This window comes from Phalacrocorax aristotelis, chromosome 22, assembly GCF_949628215.1.
Source record: "Phalacrocorax aristotelis chromosome 22, bGulAri2.1, whole genome shotgun sequence".
Classification (NCBI taxonomy): Eukaryota; Metazoa; Chordata; class Aves; order Suliformes; family Phalacrocoracidae; genus Phalacrocorax; species Phalacrocorax aristotelis.
Window position 1 is genome coordinate 4,705,134 of NC_134297.1, and position 15,541 is coordinate 4,720,674.

At 45.7% G+C, this 15,541-nt stretch overlaps 1 protein-coding gene and 1 long non-coding RNA gene across 2 annotated transcripts; both read right to left on the reverse strand.

Annotated features, from left to right (window-relative positions):
- Positions 1-1,712: 1,712 nt before the first annotated feature.
- LOC142067605 (uncharacterized) lies at positions 1,713-10,675 on the reverse strand. Its single transcript, XM_075116417.1, has 12 exons — positions 10,556-10,675; positions 10,090-10,222; positions 9,452-9,604; positions 8,932-9,058; positions 7,615-7,777; positions 7,149-7,231; positions 6,272-6,432; positions 5,901-6,042; positions 5,347-5,534; positions 5,172-5,250; positions 4,535-4,666; positions 1,713-3,740 (listed from the first exon to the last, which is right to left on the reverse strand). The coding sequence occupies exons 7-12, from the start codon at positions 6,323-6,325 to the stop codon at positions 3,697-3,699; spliced, it is 639 nt and encodes a 212-aa protein (XP_074972518.1). The 5' UTR covers positions 6,326-6,432; positions 7,149-7,231; positions 7,615-7,777; positions 8,932-9,058; positions 9,452-9,604; positions 10,090-10,222; positions 10,556-10,675; the 3' UTR covers positions 1,713-3,696.
- Positions 10,676-13,632: 2,957 nt separating this feature from the next.
- LOC142067607 (uncharacterized) lies at positions 13,633-15,339 on the reverse strand. The gene is made up of 4 exons (XR_012664105.1): positions 15,193-15,339; positions 14,792-15,016; positions 14,149-14,275; positions 13,633-13,815 (listed from the first exon to the last, which is right to left on the reverse strand). It is a non-coding gene; the product is annotated as an uncharacterized LOC142067607 (long non-coding RNA).
- Positions 15,340-15,541: the final 202 nt, after the last annotated feature.

Consider the following 15,541-nt stretch of genomic DNA (forward strand, 5'->3'; position numbering starts at 1 on the left):
CCTTCTTTACTTCAGGCTTTTATTCCTCCCCTAGGAGCACAACTAATACGATATTCTCCCCTCTCATGTTTGAGAACAAGATTATAGGAATATCTACTTCAGGCTACCTACCCAGGAAATTTGGAGTGACAATGCTGTGATCTTTCAGCAGTGGTGTAAAGACAGCTTCTTGGGAACCTTCACGTCCTGTGAGGGATAAAAGCACGGAATTAAAACCAGAAACTTTCAAAGGAACATTTCCTGGAGGTAGAACCGGGACTATCAGGCAGACACCTCTGTCTTAAATGAGGGCAATCCTGACTTCCACTACACCATTTTCAAAAGCAGCCTTAATTTCATTGTCTAATTTCTGGTATCTTAGCTCTCTCTTCATTAAGTGTTCAACATCATTAGATCCTATATCCTCTGAGCAGAGCTAAGGATGCTCAGGGGCTCAGGCTGGGAATCCAGAACAAAAATCCTCTAACTTTCAACTTTCAACTTTCACCCGTGTGTGGGTATTTATTTAGCTACAAAGGAAAATACAAGCATCTCCAATACCGCGATTTACAAATTTACATACGCGTGACTGAGCAGTACACAAAACTCCCTCTCACTCAGAAGCTGCAATGCTTGGTGGTCTCGAGCAAATTCTTCACCTGGCCATTCGCATCTACCAATTCAACTTCACCTGCAACACACAGAAGTCTAAGGTAGGGTTCAAGGGCAGGAAGCTGCTAAGAGCTATGGCAATTAAGCTCAAGGCATGTCTCAGCTATGCAAAGGTAATGCACATCTGAAGAACAGCCCGAAGTCTGGGCGCATTTTAGTTGAGTGCTATGATTCAGGACTATCTCAAAATAATTACCCGCCTCTCTTCCTAGCGAACAGTCAGCCAAGTTACATTGGTGCATATGCTTTTAGTCAAGGCAAAAAATGGGTCGCACAACTTGGTGCAAACCTCTTTTGCTGTGGGATAAGCTGGCTCATAACAGACTGCACTTGCTACGGTCTAGGAGAACTCAGCGGATAGCCATTATGGTTATGTTCATCAGTGGCAACTTGACAGGCTTAATTAACATGACTGTATTCAAGGACTGAGTGCGAAAATCTGCAAAGAATCTGCCAGTACATCTGGGTCGTTAGCACATTTCGTTGTGTTGGCATAGTAATGAAATCCTCATTGGACCTTTTCTTCTAACAGCATTTAAAAGCACTGTATCTAGCTGTGTATGTACAAGAGGCAAGGATTAACCTGATAATGAGCACAGCCAAGGGCAGCCTCAGTAATGGCAACAAACACCGTCAGAAACATTATCTGGCTTTGTCCCAGGAGGCTTGACAACAGCAGAAGCCACCCAGCTCATTTCAGAACTCGGAGCCACACACAGACGTAAACCAAAGAGGTTCCTTTTCAGGGAACTCAACCATACCTTCCTTCTCACAGCCACAGCAGCATTTGATGCTCTCCAAGAGAAGCTGAACTTTACACTGAATGTTGAAAAGGGCCCTTTTGTTTTCTGTTAAGAGAGGCATAGGTCAAAGAAACCAAAGAAAAAAAACCAAAAAACCAGCCCTGTGACCCTTCTCCAAATTAAGTGACCGTGCACTCGATCACTCTTATCAGCAGTCTCGGGAGAAATGGCACCGCTGGGCTTCCAGAAGATTCCAGAGACCACTAGAAAAAGAGCTATCAACAGTAAATACTTCAGAAGTAGAACAAAACCTATGGTTGCACCACTCCTCTTTTTATTTGTTCTTTCCTTTCCAAGGAACCATTAACAGAGCAGGAAAAGAAATACTGTGTGAAACTCTGGTCTTTTCATTGATGTGCTTTGGTTTTGCGGGGGAAAAAAAGATCCAAAACATTTTGAAACTCAGAAATGTTTACCTATAACTGAAGAGTACTTGTTAAGAAAACCACTGTGGGGAAAACAGAAAACTTCTAGCAAAATTCCATATGCGTATCTTTGTTTTGATATAAAACAAAAAATTGTTTTCACTGGATAATTGTTACAATGAAAAACGTAACAACTTTTATTTACTACTGCCTTCCCACCCTGTCTTTTACAAATATAACCTGGAACCGTAAGTCATTGAGATAACTTTATCACCTGTCTGGGTACTATGTCTCCCTGTGGATATTAGAGACAGCAATCACTGAAGATGCTTACCTCTATGCAGTACTGTTATAAACATATCTGCTGATAACCTAAAGAAGAAAGCAATAAGGAGAGCAATGACAGTTTTTTCACTACTGTATTCTAGAACAGGCAATCACAGAGAGTGAGCTACAGGTGTTTTGTAGTGTTTGCCTTTGGGTCTGTGCTGCTTCCTAAAATCTTCCCATTTTCTGAAAGTCCCTTCAAAGCATCAGTAAGTACCGAAATTCTCCCAGGTTGCGGTTGCAAAGAAACCAAAACAGACCTTTTGGTTTTGGAAGCAAGCTCAGAAAATGTGGAAGCACCAAAATGAGTAGATGAGGGCAAAAGACCTTGCAGTTCCTCTGGATCCACCGGAGACACCAGTTAGTGGAAGCAACACCGAGAATTTCTGTCTTGGCTCCTGCGCACTGAAGTCTTGCCCTCTCTACTACCCGCTATGGTTATGCAAAGGCAGAAGTAAACACAGATTTGTGTCTAGGAAGCAGGAAGGAGTGGCTTCAAAAACATCTTCACACATAAGCAATTCAGTAAATATTGCAATGAGAAGAAAATAGGCTTTGCTGTTGGAAACAGTTGGCTGAAGCCTACCTGTGGGGGTTGCCAAGGTACTGTGTGGCCTCACAGTCAAGAAATTTTACACTGCTGTACTTCACCTGGAGCTAAGGAATATTGCACAGAAAGAGATGGGGCAGGTGTTCTGATTCCGCTCCTGTTCCATGGAAGCAAAGCCCACTTCACAGCCAGGCTCTCTTGGCATCATACAGGCAGGCCAAAAGAATAAGAATGATAGGAAGGATATTTTCAGTTTAATATAAGGCTCCCAGACCACTGAACACCAGCAGCTACAGCGATCCCTACAGTCACCACCACAAGGACTAGTTTAAGTGTACTCTTCGCTAAAAAAAAAAAAAAAATCCCATCTCTGGAGACCTTCAAGGTGTCCGCCAGCAGACCTTACTGAGATCAACATAACTATACTGAGAACATGCACAGGCAATGTAGAGATGCTGGGCAAGGGTTAGAAGTAGGGCTCTAAACTATACTTGAAAAACCCTCACAAATATCCTTCATATCAGAGATCGTAAAAGCTATACAGAATGCATTGATAAGTAGGGGCTCTTCTGCCACCTGTGGCCTCACGCATTTTCTGCTTTATTGACTTAATGAAAACTATAAAATTACTGAGCAATGTTAAGAACCTCAGCTTCCTTTTCAAGCCTACAAATTATTGATAATCCAAGGCAAGTGTGAAAGTATTTCAACCAGGTTAAGCAAACAGGACATAGATTATTCATCACATATTTGACCAAGTTCACCTCTAACTAAATACATATCTATCCTGATACTTCAGGTACTGCAGCTCTGTCTGCAGACACTCTCCCATAATCCGCCTTCAGCCATTGCCAAGGATAAGCCGGGTTTCTCAAGGAAATGAGCTGGTAGCTATTTTACTTCGAAGAAGATGAAATAGTTCAGTCTTCAATCCTCTGAGCAATGCAGTTCCTCTTTATTTCCAGCAGCAGAACTTCATCCCTCTTTGTGGCCCAGCAGCTCAGAAGAGGGCTGAGCTCCCCACGCTTGTTTGATGTTTGTTGTCTGTTACAGAAATTCAAAACAAGCAGAGTGCAAGTGCAGTGGACAGCATCGAGGGCCTGCTATGCCACCACTGAGACAGCCTAGTCCAATGGGCAAAAAACCAGGACAGGATCTACTGCCAGCACTATTCACTGACTCAGTGACTCTAGAGTATGTGGCAAGCTGCACAGTGCACACTGATGGCATATTCAGGCCTTTACAAAGCTCACAGTATTATGAATTTCAAAATAATGCAAATGATCCACCCCTAATTACACCAAAACCACACCATTAATTATTTCAAACTCTAAGCATTACAGTCTAAAAATGCAGCAACAGCTTGAGGAAAACATTCCATTCAGAAGACTTCCTGCTTAGTTTAACTCTTTGTTTATTTACTGCTACAAACCAGTGTACATGAAGAGAACCAGCCGCCTCATTCTCTTGCTGGTAAATTGTTCCCTAAGATCACGGATCTTGGCTGTGTTACAACATTTTCCCCAGAAATCTTTTATGGTGAACAGAAAATCTCTAACAAATTAATTCAAAAGAAACAGAAATCCTGTTTGTGTAAGTACCTGCTGAGATAAAGAAGGAAACAAGTCTACATGTGTGAATTAGTCAAGCATTTTGGTCTGCTTATTGACCTTCCGGTGACTTCTTTTTAATGACCCGCGAGCTCAACAGCAGACAGTTGTGTGTGTGTTTATTAAGGCACTAAGGATGAGAGACAACTTTTCTCTCCCCATTTTGTAATCTTCTATCCTAGCCGCTATAGAGAAGCAGAAACTGCAATACAGACTAAGATTTGTTACCTGGATTAACAAGGTCTGAATGTTGCTGCAGATTCACCAAAGCTTGCTTCATCTCACATGGCGTCTTATCAAGGGGGGAAGCTGCTATCAGGTCCTCCAGCTCAGTCAGATAATCCAACTGGAGATCTAAACCTGAAGAAAACAAGAGGACACTTTTAAGCCTAAAGGACGAAGAGGCTCTTCATGGCTGGATGACTGCAACAGACACGTCGGCACAAGGAAATACTGTATTGAGCACAGAGAATGCCTACCCAGAGGCTGTGAGGGTATAGAATTTTCCTGACCTCCCCATATTAGCATTTAATTAGTATAATGACACCCAGTCTCTTGTGGTCACATAGGTGAAATGGGTCTGTGAGGATGGAAGTTCCTTGATTTCCATCTCATAAAGGAATTAAGGAGGCAGAAGTGGCTCTGCCAAACCGGAGAAATTTCAGTTGTCCACCTCGGAAAAAAAAAATCTATGTGAAAGTAAGAAATAGCATAAATGGGAAAAAGTAATTCTATATTTGCTCTGTTAGCAAACATACATACCCTCTCTTAAACTAAACTTCACTAAATCAGACGACTTCTGTGATCTCTGAAAAGTACCCATGTGCCAAAAGTACCCAAGTGACAACTAAATCACTACCCCTACCATGTTCTTCACGTCCAGGGAAGCTGAAAAAAGCACCTTTCCTACCGAAGAGCTCACATTGCTGAGGCAGCTCATGATCCTGTGGAATAAAAAGGGCCCAAGAGTTAAAGAAATGGGCAAGTAGAAAAACTAGCAGAAAGATGAGATGGCCCAACGACAGACACCTGCAACTCACCTGCCCTTCAACTACTTCTGATTTACTTTCACTGGCCAGGCTCTCCAGTGAGGGTACAACTGCCACGGCATCCTGTCGCCGGACCTTCTGCTCCATCTCTCGCTTCACAGCTACTTTCTTGTACAGAGCGTTCCCAAGCAACATTTCCAGAGCTTTCATTAACTCCGTCGCCTCTTGCCATGGAGCACCTAACGAAGCCAACAAGCAACTTAAATGGACTTCTACAGAACTGCATGAAGAACTATAATTATTTTGAAAGCAAAACCAAGAGCAGGAACCTTGCTTTGGAAATTCCACGAGATGGCTCCAAGATGCCTCCTGCTGTAACATTTCCAAATAACTCTGTGCTTACCCATTCCTAAGCTGACAGACCTGTCTTCTCATTGAACTCACATGAAGACAGGCTGTCAGCTCTCACAGAATGACGAGACTGGAAGACGCGATCTTGTGGGATTCTCTTCCCATGTATATGAGCCATGCCTTTTTTTAAACTGGTCCACTGATGCTGCCCTTACACTCTGCTTCTCTTTTGCTCTGCACTCTGGTTCTCTCACCTGCTTCGAAGTTGTTGCTACAGTGCTCATCACATTGTTCAACCCCCACTGCTGCCCAGCCGCTCTCTGCAGGTCTATGCCCACAAATCCCTTGCCTGGCAAAGATTTTCAGGCCCTCGGAGTCCAGCGCTTGTGCCATGTCCTGTTAACAGAAAGCAGTACTATTATATTCTGCAAGTGTCACAATCCACCCATTCCACATTCTGCCTCTCATATCAAAACGGAGATTGGTGTAACTATTTTATGCCAAAATAAGGTACCAAAAGGTGTAAGACCTATCCCTCCGTACACTGCCGCTTCAGGGGAACCATTTATCTTACAAATTTCACCGTTCCAAGACTCCCTTCCCTCAATTGTTCCTTCACACTGACCATGAGACTTTGTATCTGCTGGCTGATTCCGTTGTAAAACACCAACACATCCATCCTGTGCTTTGCCAGCTGAGATGCCAGGTGCAAATTCTGATCTTCCAGCTTATCATACAGGGTGCGAACACTGAAATCCTCCAGAACCCTCAGCGCAAAACCATTTTCTGAAACACAAGGCAGGTCTCACACTTAACCAACAGCCACAAGGCTGTTCCAATTTATTTCCCAGAAGGGGCACTGCCTGTCCATAGGAGGCAACAGCATTCTATGTACTGTGAACAAGGAAAATGGATGAGGCAAGAGATGCAAGAGGTGGTCTCCTTCCTTAGTGAGGGGGAGGATGACAGAGTGTTACTGTTAACTCCTAACTTGCCCAGTAAACTGTCAGGGTGCTACTTCTCTGTAAGCTGTTCTCAGCATCACTAGAGGGTGCCATCTGCTGGGCTCTGGCCTTGCTGTACCCTCTGAATATCCTGAAATTCCCAAAATGAGCTCATCCCCAGAAGGCAAAAAAGGCCCATGAGTCATGCACCTTCAGAGAATAAAATGACCAACAGGATAACCCAAGGAAACACTTTTAAAGGTCTTAATATTCTTCACTAGTCATTTGAACCTTCTGTTGTTTTCAAAGACTTTTCAGAGCTGGCCACTCACCCTCCTAACTCCTAAGAAAGAAAACACTACCCCATTCCAATGACAGGGGGTTACACTCCTCTGAGTTCACAGCAACCAAAGTGCCTTGTGACCTCATGCGTACGCACAAACTTCTCGGCGAGTAGGTATCAAAATTAATACTAGGGAGTTAACAGAAGACAATCGAACGGGGAGTAAGTGGGAAGGAGCCTACAGGAGAACGCCTGGGGTTGGCACAGCACTTCACCTGCATTATGCACAGCTCCTTTCTCTCCAAAGCCAGTGTCTTCTCCAGAGCCACGAGGACCAACTGTCTGATAGAACTGAAGGCTAGAGGGAATGACAGAAGAGGGTGAAGAGCATGTTGTTCTTCTCAGTAAAATCAAAGACTACAGTATCACCAGCCTAGCTCAAGCAGAAGGATAGATTTCTTGTCTAGCTTTGAAGCCAAAACATGCAGGGGAAGCCTAGGCCAGGTAATTCAGGCAATAATACTCTGTGCAGAAGACAGGACAGAGCTGTTATACACCACCCTAGAAGAGAGCTGGAACTCCTGGGTAATACGAAGAAACTCCCTGTGCAGCTGGAAACTCAGCGTAAAGCTAGCAAAAAGTCCAGCACTGGGGAGTGAGACACTCCATAATTGCAATAGGACATGCTTTTATACTATCAAGGTCTGAGCTCCTGATACCTACCATGCAAAGGGGGTTTACCTGTCTTTAAGCAGAATGTACTCTGGTGGGATGTGTGGCTCACCCAGGCTCCTCCATCGTGGCTTCCAGCTCTTCAGGGGACTAACGATGGGGACAGCAGGCTGAAGCACTATAGCCAGGGTTGTCAGCACCACAATTAGGAAGCCCAGAACAAAGAGGACCGCTGGGGAAGCCAAGAGGGATGGCAAGGAGTGAGAAACGCAGGAAGCAGGGTGTATCAATAGCCCAGTCGCTCCTTTACACTTTACTAAATACTCTCCCTCCCACACAAAGCCAACATTTAGCAACTTTCGTGTTCATTACACGGGCTTCTGCTTCTCCCCTTGCTGATCTGGTGCATGCAGGCAAGGAGGCAAGATGTTTCCAGCACTGGTAGCTGAAGGTGACAGAACCAAGGATCATGCTTACAAGTCACATTTTCATTTCTATTGCTTTACTGTTCTCTCATTGATGGATAAGGGACTGGTATGTGCACAGCACTTACACAGAGGTATGGCTTTGCGGAAAGACCTTAACTGCTCTGTCCTTAGCCTTTAGTGAACTTCTAAATGGTGCATTTAATTTCAGTTTAGTTCATCACAGAAATACACTGGCACTTCCTGCTTTCAAGCCAAGGAAAACAAAGCCCTCAATTACTTGAATTCTTCAAGCAGGGTGTGGGGGGAAACACAACTGCTCCTTCCCTCTCTCCCCACTTCAGCTCCTATACAGGCAGGTTCTTGGCCAGAGAGCAGTGAACTTTGGGATGGGAAACTGCACAGGAGAAAGGGATTAAAGCTGACAGAGCCAGTGGTTTGATGGTATTAAAAGAAAAAGAAGAGCTTGTTTAAACACACCTGAAGAGGTACAAGAAAGGTCATGGCTATGCATCAAGGTACGTATCGCAGTGCTTTGGCTGTACCTGCGATAGCAGCCCAGTTAGGAGCTAAGTTCAGATCTTGTTGCTTCAAAACCCCATGTCTGGCCAGCTGGAACAGAGAAGAGGGCTGGAAGGACACGTTTCTGGGGTCACAGCCCACATTTGCTTCATTCACAGTCACAATCAGGAAGTGTTCCTGAATGGTCCTATCCCTGAAAACATATGTCCCAGGCTCTAGGAAAACATGGGCAAACCTAAAAGGGAGGAGTAAGGAAGACACTGGTTGATCCAAGCTGCCTTTAGGCTCCAGCTGTGATGATGGTTAAATACACAGACTTCAACACCCTAAACTGATGTTTTTATATACTGCTCACTGCGAAGGACCTACTGATCCCGTGAAGGACTCGCTCTCAAGTCCTGCGCATGACGCATGCACTATTAATCACACCAGATATTACCAGGAGATGTTGAGGTGAGTCTCCCGGATGAGGTGGTCTAGCCTTCGGAAGGGTCCAAAATCCCAGCTTGGGTTGCTGTTATATAGATGCTGCTTCTGATAAACAGGGTAATGGCTGGATACACGATCTGGGAACAGTTCAGCAGAGTGTCAGCAACTCTGACCCACTTCAGTTCAGATAGCTGACACTGGTCTGGCAAAGAACTATGTAATTGCATTTCTTTTATAGGCCACGCAGTGTCAACTCATTTAACTGAGGTGTGCATTACTGCCCAACAAAGACTTACGCTTTCTAACAGAGGAATGACTTTCTCTCTATTCTACAGGAACGTAGTCAAAAAGTAAAAACCACCATGCACGTCACTAGCAGAGCCAAAAGTTCTGGAATCCCCTGAAGGCAAGGGAGACAGGGAGGTGAAGGAATGTGCTCACACGTGCAGTACTACCACATGTGGAGTCATTGCTCTAAAAGGGTCTAGACACGTATCTGCAAAGAGGACACAGTCCCGAACAACACTCACTGTGGGAATTGATGCTAAGCTGGAAAAGGATCGTGTCTCCTGCTTCCAAACATGCAACTGGGTTAGGAACGAGCGGCAAGGCATGGATATCTTTGGAGGAAGTCCTCTGAACTCGATGACCTTTCTGCAGCACCGGATCTAATATAAAATCTCCTGCCATGGGCAACAGAACAAGCCAGAATAAATTCTGTGAAACGAGGAGCATGTGAAAACACCTAACCCGTAGTAATGAAAACCAATTTATTTTGTACCTGTGGGCAATTACAGCTCACGAGGCCAAATTCCGTTTTCAGTCACATTACCATAAACAAGGAGCAACTGGAATCGGGAACCAGCGTGCACTTGCCAACAGATTTGCCTCCAAATGGAGTTTCCTTCTATTCCTTGGAGGCCACAATCATCCTAAAATCTTTATTTGAACCGTTCCCAGGGAGCTCACTGTGCAGCCAGTGCAGGTCCCCATTGTTTACTCCCAGGTAGAATGAGATCTCTCCCTACATTGTAAATATTTTGGAGCCCCTGACAGTAAATTCCCTCTGTGCCAACCTGCCATCCAGTTGCTGTGCCAACTGGAAAAGAAATGAATGGCTTAGTCCGGCAGGAGCTTAGGTTCACTCTCAGGGGCTCTCATGCCTTACCTGTGAGAAATGCATCCAGAACATCTGTGCTGGAGACAATGAAACCTAGCACTCCGCCGGGACTAAACAGGACAAAATGCACCCGCTGGCTTTTCTGCACATGTTCATCCGGGCCCAGAACATTTGCCACTTCCTGTTGAAAAGCAGAGGACACTGATCACTGATACAGTCAACCCTGGCCTCAGACCCTGGTTTGTGGTCAATCTGACCCTCAGCTGCTCAAGACTGCTCTAGTGAGGCTTTTTCCCCACTGTTCAGGAACCGTCATTTCTCAGTATTGCAACAACCTCCTGCCTGATCCGTACTTTGGGTAGGGAGACATACTGAGCCTCTCCTCTTCCTCTCTGCTCACAGCTTCATACCCTTCTGTAACCTCACCCTCAGGAGGCACTTTACCTAATGATAATGTATCAGGGCTCTCTCCAGTCCTGTATGCTGAGAAAGCAGTCCCCCACTCCATACTTACCCTCACTTCTCGTTCATTCATCCTCAGAAGCAGCTCTCTATTGATGCCAAATCCCAAGGAGATCTGGGGGGCTCTCAGCAAACACAGTTGGTCACAGAGCTCCTCGGCAGAGACATACTGCTTGCAGTGACATCTATAAAGTAGGCAAAAGGTCTTGACTACTTACAGTCCCTGAGCAAACAGCTACAACATACTGAGGGGTCAGGCTAGCCCCAGTATCTTACAATCTACCCAGTGAGTGGGCTCACTCTACAGCCATGGGAAACAGGACAGAGCAAAGTCACAGTCCATCTCATCCAGTATCGTGTCTGCTATTCAGTGCATGTGCAAGGCCAAAACGTGGTACCCCACTCTCTTAACAGGCCTCTTGATTCAACTTCATCTGATATTCAGTTGAATTGATATCAACTTCAGTCCTGTGACACAGCATTATGCATCCCTCCCTAAACTTCTGCTTTAAGAAAATGGTTGAAAGCAACAGAGTTTAATTTTAACGCACTAGATTTCTGGGCAATCTGTGTCAGGAGGCGATTTTGCAACACAGAAGTTCATTCACAAAAAGAAAAAACACAGTAACATATGACAAGAATTAGCTTCAGTGTTTTAGCTAGCATTAAAGGCAGTGGGGGTTGAGGATCAATTTCCTCAACTCTGGTCTAAATCTATCAGATTCCACTTTAGGGGGACTCAACTTGAGGTACGTGGAAATGATACACCTCAGAAAATGTGGGCTCTGTCCACCCTCACCTTGTCGTTCAGTGTTCATTCTGGTGTCTCCAACCTGGCACACAAAATCACTAGGTAATGCTGAAAACACAGGCATACTTTCCAGGTAGAGGAATGAGGCCAGTGAATGACAACTGAAGGCCAAGTATCTCCACAGAAAGGAACTCCAGCAATGGAAAGTTTCTAAAAACACCTCCCGCAGCCCTGCCCTGGAATGACCTCATGAGATCAGTAACTCAGCCAGTCAGAACTAATTGTGAAGTGCTTCTTAATGAGAGGCTGGGCTGAGACTTACATGCCCAGCTCTGCATTAATCTCTCCACCTGCAGGCCCACAAGAAGGAGAGCAGTCATATCGCTCAGGAAAAATGCACTGGCGTGTAGCTGCTAGACGGACCTCTCCAGGACCACAGAGCTCATCCACCTGGAAGAACAACACTCATCCAATGTGTAAAACCAGACAAGCTCTAGTTCAACTGAGATGCAGCATCCCTAAAATTCTCGTCCTCTCCCACCCACGCCGCTGACATTCAACATAAAGGTAATCCAACAAGGGCTGTTAAAAGACAACTTGGAAAGCATAGAAGATAGATCACAATTTCACTTCCCATTCAAATTCCTCAAGAAGGTCTGATGAAGAACCCCACAGTAACAGGACAGAGGCTTAAATCCCTGCATCTGTCGCCTATCTGAGACACTGCACTGCTCCCCGTTGCCATAGCATGGAAGTATCCATCTGCCTCCAGCCCTTATGAATTTAGCCTCACAAGATTCTGGTGAAGACAACAAGTGCCATTATCCTACAAGGAAGGGTCAAGGGTCTCAAACAAAACAGCTAAAGGAGTTGTTTGTTTCTGCAGCAGCGCAGAGAACCCAGCTCAGATTGCACACACGCACGCCCCCTGAGATGGGGCCAAAAGCACTGGATCACCCTCCCTCTCCTGCATGTCACGCAACAACTTTGTTCTGAAGCCAAATTTTACCTGAGGCCGGCAGTCCTGATCGCTGTTGCTGTCAGGGTCTTTCTTGCCTCTCTCATCATAGTAAACATAGCCCGCCCGGCAGATACAGGAGGCATCTGACTGCTGGAAAGCCCGGTTCAGCCCATGGCAGGTACAGCTGGTAGCACCTTAGAGAAGAGGTTGGATTTAGAGTGGTAATCAGGGTAGGGAATATAGTTCACTAGCACAGCTTTGAAAATTGAATCCTTCTGGGAGGGACAGAGGAAGAGCAGCTGGGCATTGGCAACACGCACATCATGAGGATCCCAGGGTTCATGGTCCATTGTGAAACCATGTGGGGGAATCACATTTCTAGGTGATTTCCTTTTTAGTCTTTCTCTTAACAGAGGTGAAAGTTTCACTCAGAAACAGCAACTCACCAGCCTGAGAGGAAGAAGAGCTGCCACAGGGGAAGCAGGCGGCCTGAGCAGGAAGGTGATTGAAGGTGCCAGCAGGACAGGCCTGGCAATCCTCTATACGCTTTGCGAAGTTGCGGCTCCCGTAGGTCCCCGGGGGACAGGGCAGAGGGGCAGATGCCAGGGGAGGGCAGTAATGGCCACTGGGGCAGGGCTTCTTGCGGTAGCTCTCACTGCCTAGAGAAAGTGGTAGCTATCTCAGACACAGTCACTGCTTAAGGACCCAAGCAACTGCTAAGAGATAGGTAGAGATCACCTATTTATTCCAGTGATACATATACACACACCTATATGTAAGTATATAAATACAAAAAAAAATATAGATACACATGTAGGTATATATAAAGTTAATCAACATTCAACATTTTCCAATGTATTTATATTTAAATATAAATTTTTATTTCTTTGTCCGAGCTATTTCACTGCACAACTTCGGGGGCAAGAGTGGGTAGGCATGATCTCCACACTATCCAGCAGGAGCTAACACATCAGTGAACTTAACCTAGGATCCCAGCCATCAAAGCCTTTCAAATGCTCATAAAGCTACTCCTTCCGCATCCTAACCCAGCAGGATCCAAGCAAACTTTGAACCTCTAGGTTCACTCTTCTACTTCTGGTAATATGTTAACTCCGGGCCTCTCAGCCAAGGCACAAAATTAGAGAAAACAGGGCTCACAAGGGCCTGAGAGGTCATCCCCTGAGAGACAGGACATCAATATGCAAACCGCTCTTGACCCATTTCTCTAAACTCTCATAACAACGTACCACAACACGTGTTCCACAAACTAACGTGACAGCCCACAGCAGGGATTTATAACTGTAGAGGATGGAGAGCTTCGTCCACACTGAACTTAAAACTTTCCAGTTACAATTAAAGCCATTTTTCTTGCCCCACTTGTCCATGGCAGCTCCACTTACCTTGTGGGCAGATGAAGCCTGCTGGGCAGGGCTGACAGGGTGCCGCGATGAGCGAGTCACTACGATAGGTGCCTGCATCACAGATGCTGCAGAATCTCTCAAATGAACCCCTTGGACCAGGCAAGCTGAGTGCCATGTATCCTCCTTCACAAGGCAGCGGATGAGCACTGCCTGGGGGACAGTAGTAGGGGAACACACACCTGGAAGGCAAAACAAGGCAGGAAGAGGGAAGAAAAGCCTCTGAAAATATTTCGATTTCTGGATTCAACCACCAGTGCAAACTGAGGGCAAAATTAAAAATGGTTCTCATCTGGTTCCAGGCTCAAGCTAACTAGCAGAAATCATAAATCACCCTCTTCAGTCTTAGCAGTCACCAAATCCATAACTGTAATTGCAAAGACACTTTTGCTTTTGCACAATGCACAAAGACCGTGGTTGAAGCATTAACTCAGGTTTTATCACAGGCACATTTCACAATATTCAGAGTTTTTAGAAACTTAAAGCTGGCTGCACCAAACACGCTAGGTACTCACAGCTGCTCAGGGCCATTGTACGTCGACGATCCTTCGGGACAGTAATACCCAGCAGGGCACACGGAAGGCTTGGATGTGTGAGCGCCACAGTACGAGCCAGCCCTGCAAGGCTTTGGATTTACTGAGCCTGATGGAAAAAAAACTAGGAAATGGTGATTGATTGTATGGCATTCCGAGAACAGGAGAGCCTGTGTTGGGGAAACAGTGAGCAAGGGGGCTTTATCACATGTGGCTGTCCATAAACACTGTACTTTTCCTATTGCTCACAAAAGGGCACAGATTTGTTGGGAACCAGTTTGCTATTTAGGATGAAATGTCAATGCCTGAATGCCCAGCCCTGGATGATGAAGGATAGCTGCTCCTTTTCTAGGCCCAAACCACTTCCTTTAGGGATCTTGGCTAAACCAGAACAGGGGGGGAGGACAGGGAAACAGCAGACAGGAATTCAAACGGCAAAAGCCAGGAAAAGGCTTCAGGGTAATAAGTGCACTTCTAAAGCCAGTCCCTCCTAGGAGGCCTGCTGCAAGAATGGGACTAAGCTCACTGCTAAATGCTATGCTAAAGAGCCTGCTGTGCTCTGTTCAGCCATCTAGACTCAGAAATGGCTGGAAATAAAGAAAACAAAGGAGCACGGTCGTGTCACCTGCTGGACATTCATAGCCAGGTTTACAAGGTACTCCTTGGGTGTTAGGCAGCCCTGTCTGTGCTGGATCTGGGCAATAGTATCCAGGTGAGCAGGGATCACAATCTTCCAGAGATTTTGCAGCAGGCTGGATCCTGGAAGTGCCAGCTGGACAAAGGAAAGCATCCCCTTTACCAGGACACCAGTATCCAGGAGGGCACGGATAATCCTCAAACGTGGTCAGACCTGTTAGGAAGAGAAAGGAATGAAGAAAGGGAGGCTGAATGGCCAGGAGGGGTTTTAGAGAAGGGGTCTTAGCTCGCTGTGAACATGAATTACCTCTCCCTTTCCCTATCTCATCTTAGGGAGTTTTGTAATCGTCTCTAGAGGTGGGAATATGCTGGCTTTCACCTGGCACTTACCTGACAAAGGGCAGTGGTAGCCCGGAGGACATGGCTGGCAATCTGTCAGGCTCTGAGCTCCTGGGTGCTTGCGGTAAGTTTGCGGAGGGCATTTCTGAGGTGCCAGGAGACTGCTGTGGTCGCTGCCATTGCCTCCGAAGCAATAGTGTCCTGATGGACATGGATAGGCCTCTGAATCCCCTAACAAGCAGAAAGCAGGGCTTTAAGGAGTCATCTTTTCAGTGTGATTGGAACACCTTTCTTCTGTGTCCTCCCTAGGTCCTTCCTAAACTGCTGCATATATGTGTACAATCCACCTCCACAATCCAAGCCCCTCTTCTAACAGATGGCACACAGAGATGTTTGGAGA

What these genes read in the sequence shown, in the direction of transcription:
- LOC142067605 (XM_075116417.1), bottom strand. Translation starts at nt 6,325, where the DNA reads ATGGATGTGTTGGTGTTTTACAACGGAATCAGCCAGCAGATACAAAGT. An exon ending in TAGCAACAACTTCGAAGCAG is followed by an intron (nt 5,535 to 5,900) that starts GTGAGAGAACCA and finishes TGGCTTCGTTAG; the next exon opens with GTGCTCCATGGCAAGAGGCG. An exon ending in CCCTGGACGTGAAGAACATG is followed by an intron (nt 4,667 to 5,171) that starts GTAGGGGTAGTG and finishes TGTTTTCTTCAG; the next exon opens with GTTTAGATCTCCAGTTGGAT.